At 44.1% G+C, this 16,958-nt stretch overlaps 2 protein-coding genes across 2 annotated transcripts in view; both read right to left on the bottom strand.

The window, feature by feature from the left end:
• Positions 1 to 11,436: 11,436 nt before the first annotated feature.
• On the bottom strand, positions 11,437 to 15,854 carry LOC130198240 (uncharacterized). The gene is made up of 4 exons (XM_056421385.1): positions 15,177 to 15,854; positions 14,638 to 14,792; positions 14,138 to 14,304; positions 11,437 to 12,846 (listed from the first exon to the last, which is right to left on the bottom strand). Exons 1-4 carry the CDS (start codon positions 15,368 to 15,370, stop codon positions 12,730 to 12,732), a joined length of 633 nt encoding a protein of 210 aa, XP_056277360.1. The 5' UTR covers positions 15,371 to 15,854; the 3' UTR covers positions 11,437 to 12,729.
• A 996-nt stretch (positions 15,855 to 16,850) lies between these two features.
• LOC130198232 (uncharacterized) overlaps positions 16,851 to 16,958 on the bottom strand; it is a 61,649-nt gene continuing 61,541 nt past the window's right edge. Inside the window, exon 6 of the mRNA XM_056421377.1 lies at positions 16,851 to 16,912. The gene's annotated coding sequence lies outside the window, so the exon portion shown is untranslated. The remainder of the gene's footprint in view (positions 16,913 to 16,958) is intronic.

Consider the following 16,958-nt stretch of genomic DNA (forward strand, 5'->3'; position numbering starts at 1 on the left):
TTCAGCGTCATTATGATGTTCCTCAATTAAAGAAACACAAGCTGGTGGAGCCCTCAACCAGCTCCAGGAGAACATCTGCTCGTCATAAAGAGGAGATGAAGATCTTCTGCCGTACTGATCAGCAGTGTATCTGCTACCTCTGTAATGGATGAACATAAAGGCCACGACACAGTCTCAGCTGCAGCAGAAAGGACCGAGAGGCAGAGAGAGCTGGAGGTCGACTCAACATCCAGCAGAGAATCCAGGACCGAGAGAAAGACCTGAAGCTGCTCCATCAGGAGGTGGAGGCCCTCAACCTCTCTGCTGATAAAACAGTGGAGGACAGTGAGAAGATCTTCACTGAGCTGATCCGGCTCATGGAGAACAGAAGCTCTGACGTGAAGCAGCAGGTCAGATCCCGGCAGAGAACTGAAGTGAGTCGAGTTCAGGAGAAGCTGGAGCAGGAGATCACTGAGCTGAAGAGGAACGAGGCTGAGCTGAAGCTGCTGTCACACACAGAGGATCTCAAGCAGTTTCTCCTCCACTACCCTCACTGTCACCACGCCGCTGAGTCTACACACTCGTCCGGCATCGATATCCGTCCTCTGAGACACTTTGAGGGGCGTGGCCCGGCTGTGTCAGAAGTCAGAGATAGACTACAGAGCGTTCTGGGGACAAGTGGACAAACGTCTCACTGGCAGTGACTGAAGTGGACGATTTACTGTCTCCTTCACAAGCAGAGCCCGAGACCAGAGCTGGATTCTTAAGGTATTCATGTGACATCACTCTGGATCCAAACACAGCATACACACGTCTGTTATTATCTGATGGGAACAGAAAAGCAACATTTATGAGTGAAGATCAGTCTTATTCTAGTCACTCAGACAGGTTCACTACATGGTGTCAGGTCCTGAGTAGAGAGAGTCTGACTGGACGTTGTTACTGGGAGGTGGAGTGGAGAGGAGAAGGAGTTTATGGTGCCGTCTCATACAAGAATATCATCAGAACATGGAGAGGTGATGAATGTGTGTTTGGATGGAATAATAAATCTTGGGCGTTACGTTGTCTCAATAACAGTTTTACATTTCGTCACAACAAAGTCCAAACTCCGTCTCTGGTCCTCGGTCCTCCAGATTAGGAGTGTACCTGGATCACAGAGCAGGTATTCTGTCCTTCTACAGCGTCTCTGACACCATGACTCTCCTCCACAGAGTCCAGACCACATTCACTCAGCCTCTCTATGCTGGACTTGGGTTTGATTATTATTCTTCTGGAGACACTGTTGAGTTCAGTAAACTCAAATAGGCAGAAGTGAGTTCAGGGACATCTGGTTAAAGTCTGTGTTTTAAGTCTTAAACTTATTTTGTTTCCATCATCGTCTCTGAGCAGACTTTTCTTCACCTGTCAATCAAACCTTGTGGGCGGGACTTGTCCATCTTCTCCTTGTTGTTGTGTAGGTGTCTGAGTTCCTGTAGGTGGCGCTCCTTCCTGTGTGTGTTGAGTCATGGAGGCTCTCACTGCTCATGATGCTCTTTGTTTACCTGAACTCATATTTATCTGCAGGGAAATGTAAAATGCTCTGAGCTCTAAATGTTTGATGAATATTGTTATTGATGTATTCTTTAATTTAAGTTTCTCTTCCTCTGCATTGGTCTTAAAGAGAAAGCACCAGAGCTTCTTTATCGGAGATATTTTGTTCTTAGAACTTCATGCAAATTATTCTATTAATACATTTGTGAGACTAAATGTTGTTGTTGTTTTCCCAATCAACGTACAAATGATGTACTGTGTTGCATTATAAAATAAAGTATCATAATCAATCAGTAAATCTCTCATCGTTCTTTTCCATAACTGAGGTGGTGGTCCAACACGTCTCACAGACTTCACTGAAGGTTTCATGTAACGTTCAGGTTCTTTCCGTGCGTCGGCTTCACTTCTCAAACCCAGGTCGGCTCCTCTGGAGTCACGAGTGTGACCCTGTTTCCTGCATGTGGTGTGTGTGCTGTGCCTTTAAGTGTCTGAACCAGGGATGTGAAAGAGGTGGCGCTCCCCAGCTGAGTGCTTCTGCTCTCCCGGTCCACTGTGTCCTGACTCACGGTGTCGCTGTGGGCGAGGCGCCAAGCCTCTGGTTCCCCTCAGAAACACCAGAATGCACTGGGGCCAGAGGCCACTGGACCGGAAACACAGGACTCACAGACGGGTGGAGTCACTTCTACATTTAATACATGCATCAAAGTGCACAGACAAGAAAGTAAACCATGTGGGGTTAAATAAAAACATAAAATATACAGTCACACAATGTGTTGGTCATTTAGGAGTCACGCCCACTTACACTAAATAAAATATACCTGTTGACAGCAACAATAAAAAGCCCACGCTAAGATGGCTGCTCTCTCACTGTGTGCTCTCTCAGGTGTGTCTGACTACAGGAAGAAAGGCCCAGGTGAGCTTCCCACTCCCTTGTCTGTCTGTCCATCTGCCTCTTTATCTCTCTCTCTCTGTCTGTCTGTCTGTGTGCCTGTCTGCCTCTCCGGTCGCCTCGTCCCTCACAGACAGGACCTCTCCTTTGCGGCGTTGCCCCGAGTGATGGAGTCGCCGTGCCTCTCCATCCTCAGGAGGAGGCGTGGCCTCGGCTCCATCCTCAGGAGGAGGCGTGGCCTCGGCTCCATCGGGGCGTCACGACGTCTTCAGGTCGTTCGTCAGAAAGACGAGCAGCAACACACACGCTCCGGGATAAAAGAATCCTGCTCAAAGGTTCTGGCTCCAGTCAAAGTCTGCAAGGTTCTATGAGAACATGAACACCAAGTGGTTCTCCAAAAGTATTTATCGTTGGGCGAAAATGGGCTCAGTCATCGTTAGATTATTACATATTAAACTGTTAGATTATTGCTATCGATGCATCTTAATGTTCATTCGTGACATTGCTGTGTGGTTTAATTATAACATTATTTATATTTCATTTGCTTATTCAATACATAAATAAAACTATCTGCAATAAATTCATTAGAGTGAAAATAAATATATTTCCCTCTGAAATGTGGAGTTGAAGTATAAAAGAGCATCAAATGAAAATACTCAAGTCAGACTAACTGGGTAACTTACTTTAACACAGTAGTAAAGTACATTTACTCAGTTACCGCTGCAGTAATAACATATCAGTTTGATATTTGTTATTTGTGTTGTGTGATTATTTTAAAAACTAATGTTCTTTTCCACACCAGCTCAATAGCTTGTGTTTGGCCTGCAGTGTGCAGCCTCCGACCACCAGAGGGCAGTAGAACACTGGTTTTCAGTTTGAGGTGAATTGAGACGCTCCTCGCACACAAAGAAGACTCCACCATATCTTCACATGGACGACAGATGTTTGACATTGCTCCGAATAATTGATTATTGACACGCGGGAACTAACTAAACTACCAACACTCTCTGGGCGTCACATTGTCTTTGTCCGTTTTCCAGCCAAATTCCCGAAAGTTGAGATAATTCGGACGTGGAAGGTTTCGTGCTTTTGAGGCGATGAGGAGCGTCGTCAAGCGAGAATCCTCCCAGTTCGCTTCTTTCCATGTCAACGTCATCGGAGGGGAGAAAGATTAAAAGAGTTATTGACTCAAGAGTAAAAAGAAGGATGTGTCAGTTGTATTTTGCAAAATGCTGATAAATGGGATTCCAGGACTTTCACAAAACACACATTTTGTGAAATCTCGCTCGAGACATGAGAAAATGAGAAAATGTCGTATTTAAAATAACATTGAGAATTCCAAAGCATACAGTCAGGCACGTGCACAGATAGAGCCCTAGTGGTGCTCAAGCTCCGCCCCTTTGCCCTGGATGAGTAAAGGTCCCTTTTCCTGGAGACACATTTTTTCATTCATCGTATTTAAGAATACAAGTTACTCTCTCGGTCATAAACTCCCCCCAAATGTGTTTTAATATCCGACGGGGCATTTATTTGAGTTATTGTGAGAATTTCGCCCCGACCCGCTCCGCGGCGCTCACGGCCCTCCTCCCCCTCCCCCCGCCACGCCCCTCCCTCCTCCTCCACTTCCTCCTCCGCGCAGTGCTCCTCGCGCCACGAAACGGATGCACCTCCTTCTCCTCTGACCCGCAGCACCAGACAAACACAGGGCTCTCAAGTGTCACGCATTGAACGTGAGACTCACTCATTTCGGTCTTAAGTCACACACTCCGCCACACATCGCATTTCTCACGCTGAAAATAACTCTCGGCTATTTAATGTTTTAATGTGCCGCAGCGCGCCAACATGAGCTGGCCGCGCTGCCCTCACCGTGGAGGAATCAAGCGCTCCCCTCTAGTTCTGCTGTGAGGAGCCACTTATCAGCCAATCAAAAAAAAGAAATGGGCTGCTACACAATAGCCAATCAGAAAAAAAAACGTATCTGGGTAAAATTTAATCCAGCAACCAATGAAAATAAAGCATCCTGGAATTGCGCGCGACTGACTAATATCCGAAAATTTCGTTCTGCGGGGGGGGCTCTCTATTCTCTTATGTTTAGAGAATAGAGAGAGAGAGGAGAGAGAGAGGGAGAGAGAGGAGAGAGAGAGAAAAGAGAGAGAGAGGGAGAGTTCTTATTCCGTTCTATTTAACAGGGGCTAGTCTAGGATTTGCGAGGCCAGACTGAAAAAAAAATCATAAGGCCTCTCTGGTATTGTTCAGAGGGCCGGGCCAAATGTGGAGGCGGGCCGTATCCGGCCCGTGGGCCTTAGTTTGAGGACCACTGCTCTTGGCTGTTGATGTCTATCAATATCGCTCATTTTGAAAATGAGGTCAGAGGGCAATACGGATCCGTATCAGACCAGCGAGGAGGGCAATACGTGGCTGGCATGACGACCCATTAGCCAATCAGAACGCTTGTACTGTTGTTGCTATATAATAATTCACCTTTATTCATAAAGAAAATGTAGCTAGTGGTCTGATGCTGCCCAGAGGAAACGCAGGTCGAGGACAGCATCATCAGTGTATTGTTGCTTATGCTTCAACTCTGTCAGAATTTTCTTTTGCCATTGGGTGCCCTTTTTTGGTTTGAGCACCTGCCCCCAAAATGTCTGTGCACGTGCCTGCTGTCAGTATATAACCTTAAATGACTACAAATGAATGAGAGACAAAGAGAGAGGCGGGAAGAGAGATGTTGACTTCAGCTGATACTTGTATTGTTATTAATTTGAATGTGAAAGTATTGTTAAATAATGAAGTGGAGGAAGTAAAGTGATAGAGCCACACGTTGCACGCCATCAACCAATCAGGGCCTTTCATATAAAATAAGAGCTTTGACATCAAACCACCACCAGATTTGGAATTATTCTAAAAATACCTGCATCATTTAGTAAATTGAGTCCCCCGAAGATAATTTGTTTTTTCTCCCAGTCCATCAAGCGTTTGCTGAGCTCGGTAATTTTTCCTCGTCATCCCTCATTTCCTTCACTCATCCGCTTGCCGCCTTTGTCCTATTTTCTCCGGTGGAATGAATGTGTACGTTTGGATGTTTTTAAATGTCCTTTTGTGACTAAATCCCCGCTGCTGGTATTTACCCGGGGAAAAAACAACAACAACAAAAGAAAAAAACCATTGCTACACGATTGAACACATGAATGTTTTTTTTCTGGAACTCGCCATGTGTCTCACACCTTTATAGAAAAAGATGATTTTTGGATTTAATATTTTCAAAGCGCTCCCCGTTTTGAACTTGTAGTGAACGACCGGGATTTCGCATAATTGAAGTGGACACCTCCTCCTCTCCAACAAGGTTATCGAAATTTAGAGGTCGCCTTCAAAATAAAAGACTCCGATGTTGCTTCATTTTCAACACGATGGGAATCCGTGAAAAGACGTAACGACGACAGAAGTTGGGGTGAGCTTTGAAAAAAGAAAAAAACCCCGATGAGATGAGCCCCAACACTTTTATTACGAGGATGACATTTAAAAATATATATATATGGTTCCCCGATGAGCCGTTCGCCTCTGTGGAGTCCGGATTCCAAAAAGTTTCCCCTTTTTTTGATTCCATTCGGCGAACGGAAGTCGTTTGTGTTGATTGTTTCAAAGAAGACGAGCGTGACGAAATGTTTGCGCGTCACAGTGTCCGTATCCACCTTTCCTTTGAATCATCTCATCACCATTCATTGGGAAAGCCAGCAATTAAATGAACAACCAGATGGGAGCCAGTCATCTAAAGAAATGCGCTGCAACATCGTTGAGCGTTTTGATGGTGACTGATTGGGTAGAAGAGGGATATGTATCAGTATATGTTTTCAATGCGTTTCCTCTGGGCTCAATTTAATTTAATGAGCAAAGATCCTCATTAAAAGAAAAGCGGTGGTTTGTTTTTTTAGCTTTAGCATCTTTTTGATGTCGCTCCTGTTTTATAAAAGCCTTTTTCTGGTGTTGTTGCTTGTCTGTTGCGTCTCTCGTTGTCTATGTGAATCTTTGGTGGCCAATGAGTTTCTCCACTGAGGATTAATAACGTTAGCTAATCTGATTTCCGCTCGATTCGACTGACCTTTGGCCCCCCAAGTCCTTTTCACAATGCCGTGACGAGTGAGTCTGGGTCCCCTCGTCAACTCTTATATATAAATATATATTTATATGTATAAGTATATGTATTTATACATATAAATATATATTTATGCATATAAATATTTATTTATATGTATATATATATATATATTTACACATGTATATATATATATCTATATTCATATATATATTTATGTGTATAAGTATATATAAAAATATATATGTTTAAATATATATATAAATATATATCTATATGTATATACATATGAATGAATATTTATATGTATACATATATATATACATATTAATAAATATTTATACGTATAAATATATATTTATACGTATAAATACACATATATATTTATATGTATATATATTCACACACATTAATCTATATTTATATTAGGGCTGTGAAACGATTAAAAATTTTAATCGGGTTAATCACAGGTTTTTGTGGATTAATCATGATTAATCACATATTACCGATATTCTCGGTATATTTTGTGAGAACATAGAGATTTATGACAAAAGACGGATATATACATTTATACATTCTTCTATACAATGGTGCTGCAACTCAGCAGTTATTTAGCAGTTTTCTTCCATTTGAACATTAATACATCTTCATCCTAAACAGAATGTTTAACCCTCCTGTTACCTTTCGGGTCAATTGACCCCATTCAATGTTTAATGTCTGTGTTCTTTGGGGTCAATTTGACCCCAGGCTGTTTTCACTGTGTCAAACATATCAGAAATGTCTACTTCTTTATTTATTTAAAGGGCTATTTAGGTAGTCAACAAACAAACATAAAGTACCACACACTTAAACTTGGGAAGCAATATTAATTCTAATAATTTTCTGAGGTTTTAATTGCTGGGGTCAAATTGACCCGAGGGTAAAATATGTTAGTAAATGTAAAGGTAACAGGAGGGTTAAACAGAAAATGTTTCTCTTGTTTGTCAACCATTAACTCCACCATGATACAATCTAAAGGTGGACAGATTGACCTGAACAAAATGATGGCTGATGAAGGTCGCCTCGTGTGTTGGTGCGCATGTTTTTTTATTGTTTTCGTTTTAAATACTGTTTTCGTTGATTCCCAGAGCTCTTTCACCCAGAGAAGAACTCTTGAACATAAGGGAACAACTCCAGCGGATTTACTTCCAACGTTTTAACTTCTGTGGAGTTACTGGACATTTTGTAAGGTGTGCTCACCTGGTGGCCACGTGGTGAACGCCCGGAGAGGGAAACGTTCGGGAGCGCTCAGACGGGCTACAGGAAACGTGGGGATCTCGTACAGCGCTGCGGGCATATTTCTCCAACGTCCGCTCACTGTGCAACAAACTGGACGAACTCCAGCTGCTGGTGGGAGAGACAGACTTCTCCTCATCCTCCGCTCTGTGTTTCACGGAATCATGGCTTAGTGGCTCGATACCAGACTCTGCGCTCCAGCTAAGCCGCTGGCTTCCAGCTGTTCCGAGCGGACCGGACCACGGAGCCTCCGGTAAAAAAAGGGTGGAGGAATCTGCTTTTACCTCAACAACGGCTGGTGCAATCATAATGTAACGGTGATTCTACAGCACTGTTCGCGGACCTGGAATCTTTATCATCCACTGCAAACCCCTTCTACTCCCGCATGTGAGTTCGCTTCATTCATCCTGGCCGGAGTTTACATGCGCGTCGCGCGGGAACGTGAATTGAGGCACAACAGACACTCGCTGAACAGAGCACGGCGTGGTGGAGCGGACCTTCCGGACTCTTTAGTTATTGTACTCAGGGATTTTCAACAAAGGAAACCTCAGCCCACGAACTCCTAAATATAGACAGTTAATTAAATGCCTACCACCAGAGAAGAGCATTCTGGACCACTGCTACACAACAATCAGCAGGGCCTATCACGCTCGTCCCTCGAGCTGCACTGGGAAACTCTGACCACGTCATGGTTCATCTGATTCCTCATACAGGCAGAGACTAAAGCCTGCAAACCTGTGGTGAGGAAGTTCAAGAAGTGAATTGACCGATGAGGCTCTGAGGATCTACGGGCGTGCTTTGACTGTACTGACTGGATGTCTTCAGGACTGCTACCAACAGCCTGGATGAGTACACAGAGGCTGTAACTTCCTACATCAGCTTCTGTGAGGACAGCTGTATTCCATCCAGCTCCAGGGTGAGTTATAACAACGACAAACCCTGGTTCAGCTGAGCTCAGTGAAGCTAAGACTGCAGAAGGACCAGGCATTCAGGAGTGGGGACAAGGACCTGTACACAGAGTCCAAATACAGGTTTAGCAAGGCGGTGAGAGATGCTAAACGACTGTAATACTCTGAGAAACTGCAACAGCAGCTTCCTCAGCAAACGACTCTGCTTCTGTCTGGAGAGAGGGCTCAGGCAGATCACCAACTACAAGCCCAAATCACCCCACTCCATGAACAATGTGCTTCTGGCAGATGAGCTAAATGAGTTTCTACTGCCGCTTTGAAATATTGGGCTGGAGCAGTCCTGAGACAATCCCCCACAGCCCCACCAACAAAAGCCACAGACCATCAGGCCCACCCTCCCCCAGCCCATCAGGGCTCACACCCTGGAGCACCCTCCATCAACTCCAGCCACGCCCTCGTCATCCTGGAGAGAGCTGTCAACAGGCTGTTTAAAAAGAGAACCCCTGAAGCAGCGGGCCCGGACTCATTTCCCCCTCCAATTGAAGCACTGTGCGTTGACCAGGCCAAGCCCCGGTGTTCACCGACATCTTCAACACACCTCCTGAGACATGCCATGTTCCAGCCTGCTTCAAGGCCTATATACCCAATTTAACAGCTGAAATAGCTTTAAATAGCAGTTCTATTTTGCATGAAATTAATTTATATGGAAGTGAATCTTAGAAAAAATGTACATGGACTTTGCATGTTACATATTTAAACATTTATTTTAATCCTCACTAATCCACTATCATGTATTTATTTGTATACAAAGATTCAAACATTTGAATGTGGTGCCAACACACCATCATAAATAACCTTCAGTAAGAATAGCGTACTTCTAAAACACGAGACATTTACGCCTCTAAAAACTGTTTCAGCGGTTAGGGGCGGGTTGGCGCCCACTAGTGGTGAGGGCAGTGGCGGCTCCTGAAAAAATTCTCAGGGGGGGCAATTTTTTTGATAATGATTAACCCTCCCAAAACCACAGACCTTCAGACAGCTGTCTATGTGTAGCTTCGTCACAATGCCATCAAGTCATGTGACTCCAGTCAGTGTGACGGCTGTGACTGAACTCTGTCTGTGAGCTTGTAGTTAGTTCATAAGCAGACAGACAGTCTGAGGCCGTCTGTGAGCTGTCTGTCAGTAATCCAGCTCCTGGTCTTTGATTTGGTGATTTTTTTCAACAAGATTTAAATAATTATAATAATAATAAATATGAGATTTGTGATTCCTGCATCTGTGCTTTTTCAAATAATAGAAGAAATACAATTGCAATCACTTTCAACTAAACCAGATTGCTCCACCAGACAAGAACAAGTTAAATGTTGAGCTTTTGTTTTGAAGGGCAACAGCAGAAAAGCCAAACTCACGGAGGGAAGACCTGGCAAGTCGCCAAGAATCTCGGCTGTCGCGCATGCGCAGGCGCAACTTGTAAATACCGTATCGTAAACATTTACATTAAGGTACAGGCATTTCAACATTTATTTATTGATGACTTAGTTTTATGTCGGTGTACTTTGACCGTGTGTAATATGTGGAGTTGTCAATAAAGGTCTTTCTGCATTTCCCCTGCGCCTCACCTGTAGTCCTACGTTCCTCTTTCAGGAGCACAGCTGACAACACGGCTGTCAGAGAACCCGCTTACAGGCGTTCTTTAACATCAGGCGGAGATCTTTTCTGACGTCCATCTTCCAGTCAGGAAGAAAACGTTTCAGAAGACACCTCAGAAAATGTTCGAGAATGAGGAACAATGTGTTTCTGATTTTATTTTCATTTTATTTTGGAGAGCGACAGGGAACGTCTCCGAGGTCGACCGATCGACGTGTTGGCGACCACTGGTCTAGGAGGTCCTACTTCTATTGTTGCCGATGTGTCTTCAATGTTACGCCGACCGAAAGGAGTCTCTTTCAAAGAAAGAATTGAATCGCTGCTGTTGCCCTGAGCACTGGCCGACTGAATACGCCTCTGTCGAAGCTGTATGACGTACTGAGACGCTTTTACGTCGATTACTGATGACAAGACCTGGAGGGGCGACTCCTCCCGGAAGCCATAGAGAATGCATTGAGAGCTCTGTTTTGTGAAAAAAATGGGTTTAACATTGGAGTCAATGGGAGAGGTCTGGGGCGATTTTCATTTTAAAGTCGCCCCAGAAGGGGCGGGGCCATTTGAAGCACGACTTTAGGCTGACTGAATGACTGTTACCTGATTGGACAATGACATACAGAGGCAGAGCAGACGTCTAGTGGTAGAATGCGACTTTTTTCTTTTCTTTTTTCTTTTCCCCCGAGGCAGTGCGTCGCCCCAATCGCCCTTATGGACAAGCCGCCCCTGGGTGAGGGTGCATACTGCAGACACGAAATAGTAGAAATGCGATGGCTAGCACCAGGAGGCGGAGTTTAGTTTGTTCCTCATGGGCTACTGTAGAAATAAGGTGGCCAGCTCTGTGGAGAACACCAGATAAACAAAATATTTTAAAAAACAATCGTTATTTACCATTTTGATCAAGAATATATTATATATAATATGTATATATATATATATTATATATAATATATATACATATTATATATCATATATATATATATAGAATTTATATATATATACGTAAAACATAGATAATATATATATATGAATCATGTGAGTGACTATTGACACTAGTTGTTCCAGACTAGACGGCAGTGAGAAGCCTCAAACATTCATGTGTGTATTTAAATGAAACGCTCCACCTCATTGGAAAAATACATTTATTCACAGAACTCATAGCGTAGAACTCTAAATGTCGGACGTCTCTTTTGGCGGCGTGTAGATCACGTGAGGGTTGCACACGCCACGTCGTTGTGCGCTCACGGGTTTGAGGCAGAAAACAAAAAGCTGGGGCTCATTGTTCATCACGTCGTGAATACAAATTAAACTTATAGCCGCCATGTGGCGGTGTGTTCAGGGACACTTCAAAAACAAAACGTTCCCACATTGCTCCTGTGCAGATAGTGTTGCATTGTTCAGGGTTTTAGGATTTCCACCGCAGCCCCAAACGCTCTTATTTTGTAGGGACGTAATTCAAACGATGTCCCCTTTCATTGGGGCCGTCTAAGGCCAGCGAGGCATCGGCAGGAATACAAACAGAAAACCTGGGCAACAAACTATCTGCACAGATAAAGATTTATAAGTGATAAAATAATAGATTTCATCATTTGGCTGAAATGAATCTTTACATTTTTTCCCCCCCGGAATAAAAAACAACGTGGAGCTTCAGCTCGACTGAACCGTCGGGCTTCAGAAAAAACTTTTGAGATGCTTCGACAGTCCAAAAACAAAAGAAAAAAAGAAGCCTCCACGTTATACATCCGGCCGGTGTCGTCACGGCAACAGGCTCGACCAGACCTGCGGCTTCGTTTGGTGAGCACACACAGAACGCGTTTGGGGAAACGGGAGCTGAAGCTGCGACAAGGTAAACACTGCCGAGAGGCCTTTGAGCAACGCACAGAGGGTGTGGATGTCGCCGTGTGGTCGGCGTCAGTAATACATTCTACACACGGAACAACGTGGACCCCCGAGCTTTGGCAAAGGGGTCCGATCTGCAAAATAACCATATAAAACAATCATTTAATTATTATTATTATAAAACTTTCTAATTACACATGCCCCGCATCGGTTTGTTTAAAACACAGTAAGTTTACAACAAGTGTTACAGATCACCAAAGACACAGCCTGTGTGTGTGTGTGTGTGTATATGTGTGTGTGTGTGTGTGTGCGCGAAAACAATCTCCATTGTGGGTCCACAGGTCTGACTCGTCTTCACGAAGCATCGGGAGCTTATAAGATAAAGTATGGCGGCGGCGGCGGCGAAGACGCCGTCGCTTGAATGTCCCTCCATAAAAACAAGGCGAGGAGGAGGAGTCAGAGGTAAAGGGGGCGTCGCCGATCGCAAGTCCATCTCGCAAGCACTTCCTGGCCTCTAGTTCACCAGTTGTGTGTGAGGTGTGTGTGAGGTGTGTGTGTGTGTGGTTGGTCCGTCCTCCTCAGGCCTCCTCCTGCTCGGGGAAGTTGAGGATCTTGCGGTGGGCTTGCCTCTGGTACTGCTGCTGCTTGAAGTAGACCTTGAACGCCCCCTTGATGGCCACGAAGGCGATGCCTCCCTGAAGCAACACAAACACACAGGGTCAGGGGTCGTCCACGTGTCGACCAATGGGTGTCCAGGACTTTAAACCAAATGTCCATGACCAAACATGTTGTGAAATCTCGGTGAAAACATAAAAAAGTGATAAAATGTCGTATTCATACTAACAATGAGAATTCAAAAGCATTCAGTATATCACCTAAAATGACTCAAATGAATGAGACAAGAGTTTAGATTAACAGAATAAACATTTTAGTTAAGGTGCGTTCACCTGCAGCGCGGAAGTATGAAACAAATACATGTCATGTCTCGTCCTCACCACTAGGGGTTTCTCTCTGCTGCTGCTTGTTGTTTTAATGATGACTTGTGAGTCACACCTGCAGCTGCTGCAGAGTCATGACTCATCATTAAAACAAGCAGCAGCTACAGGTGTGACTCATGACTCGTCATTAAAACAAGCAGCAGCTACAGGTGTGACTCATGACTCGTCGTTAAAACAAGCAGCAGCTACAGGTGTGACTCATGACTCGTCGTTAAAACAAGCAGCAGCTACAGGTGTGACTCATGACTCGTCGTTAAAACAAGCAGCAGCTACAGGTGTGACTCATGACTCACATTAAAACAAGCAGCAGCTACAGGTGTGACTCATGACTCGTCATTAAAACAAGCAGCAGCTACAGGTGTGACTCATGACTCGTCATTAAAACAAGCAGCGGCTACAGGTGTGACTCATGACTCGTCATTAAAACAAGCAGCAGCTACAGGTGTGACTCATGACTCGTCATTAAAACAAGCAGCAGCTACAGGTGTGACTCATGACTCGTCGTTAAAACAAGCAGCAGCTACAGGTGTGACTCATGACTCGTCGTTAAAACAAGCAGCAGCTACAGGTGTGACTCATGACTCGTCGTTAAAACAAGCAGCAGCTACAGGTGTGACTCATGACTCGTCGTTAAAACAAGCAGCAGCTACAGGTGTGACTCATGACTCGTCGTTAAAACAAGCAGCAGCTACAGGTGTGACTCATGACTGTCGTTAAAACAAGCAGCAGCTACAGGTGTGACTCATGACTCGTCATAAAACAAGCAGCAGCTACAGGTGTGACTCATGACTCGTTAAAACAAGCAGCAGCTACAGGTGTGACTCATGACTCCGTTAAAACAAGCAGCAGCTACAGGTGACTCATGACTCACATTAAAACAAGCAGCAGCTACAGGTGTGACTCATGACTCGTCATTAAAACAAGCAGCAGCTACAGGTGTGACTCATGACTCGTCATGAAGCGACAGACAGCCGGTGTGTGAACCCACCAGGATGGTCCTCTGCAGGTTGGAGTTGACGCTGCTGAACATGAGCTTCCCCACGATGGTGGCGATGGTGGGGAAGACCAGGGCGCCGCACAGGATGCGCGTGGCGGACACGTGGTCGGCCAGGGGGCTGGCCTCTGCCGGGATGCGAGGCACTGGGCAGCCAATCCCTGCAGAGAGAGGGAGAGTGGCAGGGAGCCGGGTGAGGTGTGTGTTTAGTATCTAAATATATATATATACACACACACACACATATATATATATATGCATATATACAGATATATATAAATACATATATACACATACATATATATGCATATATTCAGATATATACATATATATACACACATACACATATACACACATACATGAATATATATATATATGTATATATACATATATATGTATAAATATATTTATATATCTATATATTTATATGTATATATATATATACACACACATATATATATAAATAACATCTTAAAACAAAAGCTTCTTTTAGCTGTTAAATTGCCGCCTTGTTGATTTAGCGTTCCCCCGCAGCGGAGGCCGTCCTCTCGCTCCTCCCCTCCTCCTCCTCCTCCTCTGCGACGAAGACGAAGGTAAACGCTCGGCGTGTCCTGACCTGGGAAGATGCTGCTGAGGACTTTTCCCAAAACTGTGAAAAGATGTGTTTTTAGTTTCTGGCAGAAGCTGTAGAGACTTCCTGCTGTCCTGATGTCAGTGGGGAGCTCGTTCCACCAATCAGGAGCCAGGACAGCAAACAGTCTGGATGTAGAGTGATGAGCTCGAGGTGCAGGAGTCACAAGTCGGTTGGCTGTTGCCGAGCGGAGCGAACGTGTCGGGGTGTACGGTGTGACCAATGTTGTGAAGCGGATGCTGCTCCACCGGTAACCATGAAGAGAGCGGAGGACCAGAGCCTGGACCAGAACCTGGACCAGAACCTGGACCAGAGCCTGGACCAGAGCCTGGACCAGAACCTGTGCCGCCTTCTGAGTAAGAAGAGGCCGTGTTCTCCTGATGTTGTGCAGCATGGACCTACAGGAACGCGTTGTCGCAGTGATGTTGGCCGTCAGGTTGACTGTCGAGTGTCACCCCGAGGTTCCTGGCAGTCGGGGGCGGGGCCAACACAGAGCTGGTGAAGGTGGTAGTCAGGTCGTGGGTGGGGGACTCTTTCCCTGGAAGGAATAGTAGCTCGGTCTTGTCAGGGTTGATTTTCAGGTGGTGAGCAGACATCCACTGAGAGATGTCGGTCAGACAGGCAGAGATTCTGCTACCTGTGTTTCAGATTGGGGGAACGAGAGGATCAGTTGGGTGTCATCAGCATGGCTATGGTAGGAGAAGCCAATGACAGAGCCCAGAGAATGAGTGTACAGAGAGAAGAGGAGGGGACCCAGGACGGAGCCTTGAGGAACCCCAGTAGTGAGAGGACAAGGATCAGACACAGATCCTCTCCAAGGTACCCGGTAAGTGTGGTCGTTGAGGTAGGAAGAGAAGAGGGAGAGTGCAGAGCCTGAGATACCAGGACCTGAAGGGAAGAGATAAGGATCTGGTGGTTCACGGTGTCAAATGCTGCAGAAAGGTCTAGAAGGATAAGGACAGAGGAGAGAGAGGCTGCTCTAGCAGAGTGAAGGATAAGGACAGAGGAGAGAGAGGCTGCTCTAGCAGAGTGAAGGATAAGGACAGAGGAGAGAGAGGCTGCTCTAGCAGAGTGAAGGATAAGGACAGAGAGGCTGCTATAAAACAATGAACATTACTATAAAACAATGTACATTAATATAAAACAATGTACATTAATATAAAACAATGAACATTACTATAAAACAATGAACATTACTATAAAACAATGTACATTACTATAAAACAATGTACATTATTATAAAACAATGAACATTACTATAAAACAATGTACATTATTATAAAACAATGAACATTACTATAAAACAATGTACATTACTATAAAACAATGTACATTACAATAAAACAATGTACATTGCTATAAAACAATGTACATTATTATAAAACAATGAACATTACTATAAAACAATGAACATTACTATAAAACAATGTACATTACTATAAAACAATGAACATTATTATAAAACAATGTACATTACTATAAAACAATGTACATTATTATAAAACAATGTACATTACTATAAAACAATGAACATTACTATAAAACAATGAACATTACTATAATAAAGTGCCTCACACTTAAACTTGGAAAACAATATTAATTCTAATAATTTTCTGGAGGTTTTAATTGCTGGCGTCAAATTGAACCCAAAGGGTAAAATATGTTAGTAAATATAAAGGTAACAGGAGGGCGAAACATTGAATCGGGTCAAAATGACCCAAAGGCGGGGGGAGGGTGTAATATTTAATCGGGTCAAAATGACCCGAAGGCAACACAAGGGTTAAAAGAATAAACATTTATGTTTTTTCAGTTCAGGTGCGTTCACTTGCAGCGCGGAAAAGTATCAGAGCGTTTGCCGGCTTATATTTAGAGCGTCATTCTTTTAAAAGCATAGTAATTGTTTAAAACTCAGCGTAAATGCACATATGAATACAACACATGTCCAGGATTTTTCCAGGTTTTCCATGACGTACGAACCCTGACAATAATGTTTGAACTGCCAACTTGTGATAGATTTAAGACACACGGGTATACAAGTTAATAACAGATATATCTCTGTTGTGAGGAGCAGGCTGACCTGATTGGCTCCTTGGTGAAGGCCTCTTCCCTCGTGTGAAACAGCAATCGCTCTGTGGCACCTGAACCATGAATATAATATCACAGGTCGTTAAAAGCTCAACGCAC

This window comes from Pseudoliparis swirei, chromosome 8 (genome assembly GCF_029220125.1).
Source record: "Pseudoliparis swirei isolate HS2019 ecotype Mariana Trench chromosome 8, NWPU_hadal_v1, whole genome shotgun sequence".
NCBI lineage: Eukaryota > Metazoa > Chordata > Actinopteri > Perciformes > Liparidae > Pseudoliparis > Pseudoliparis swirei.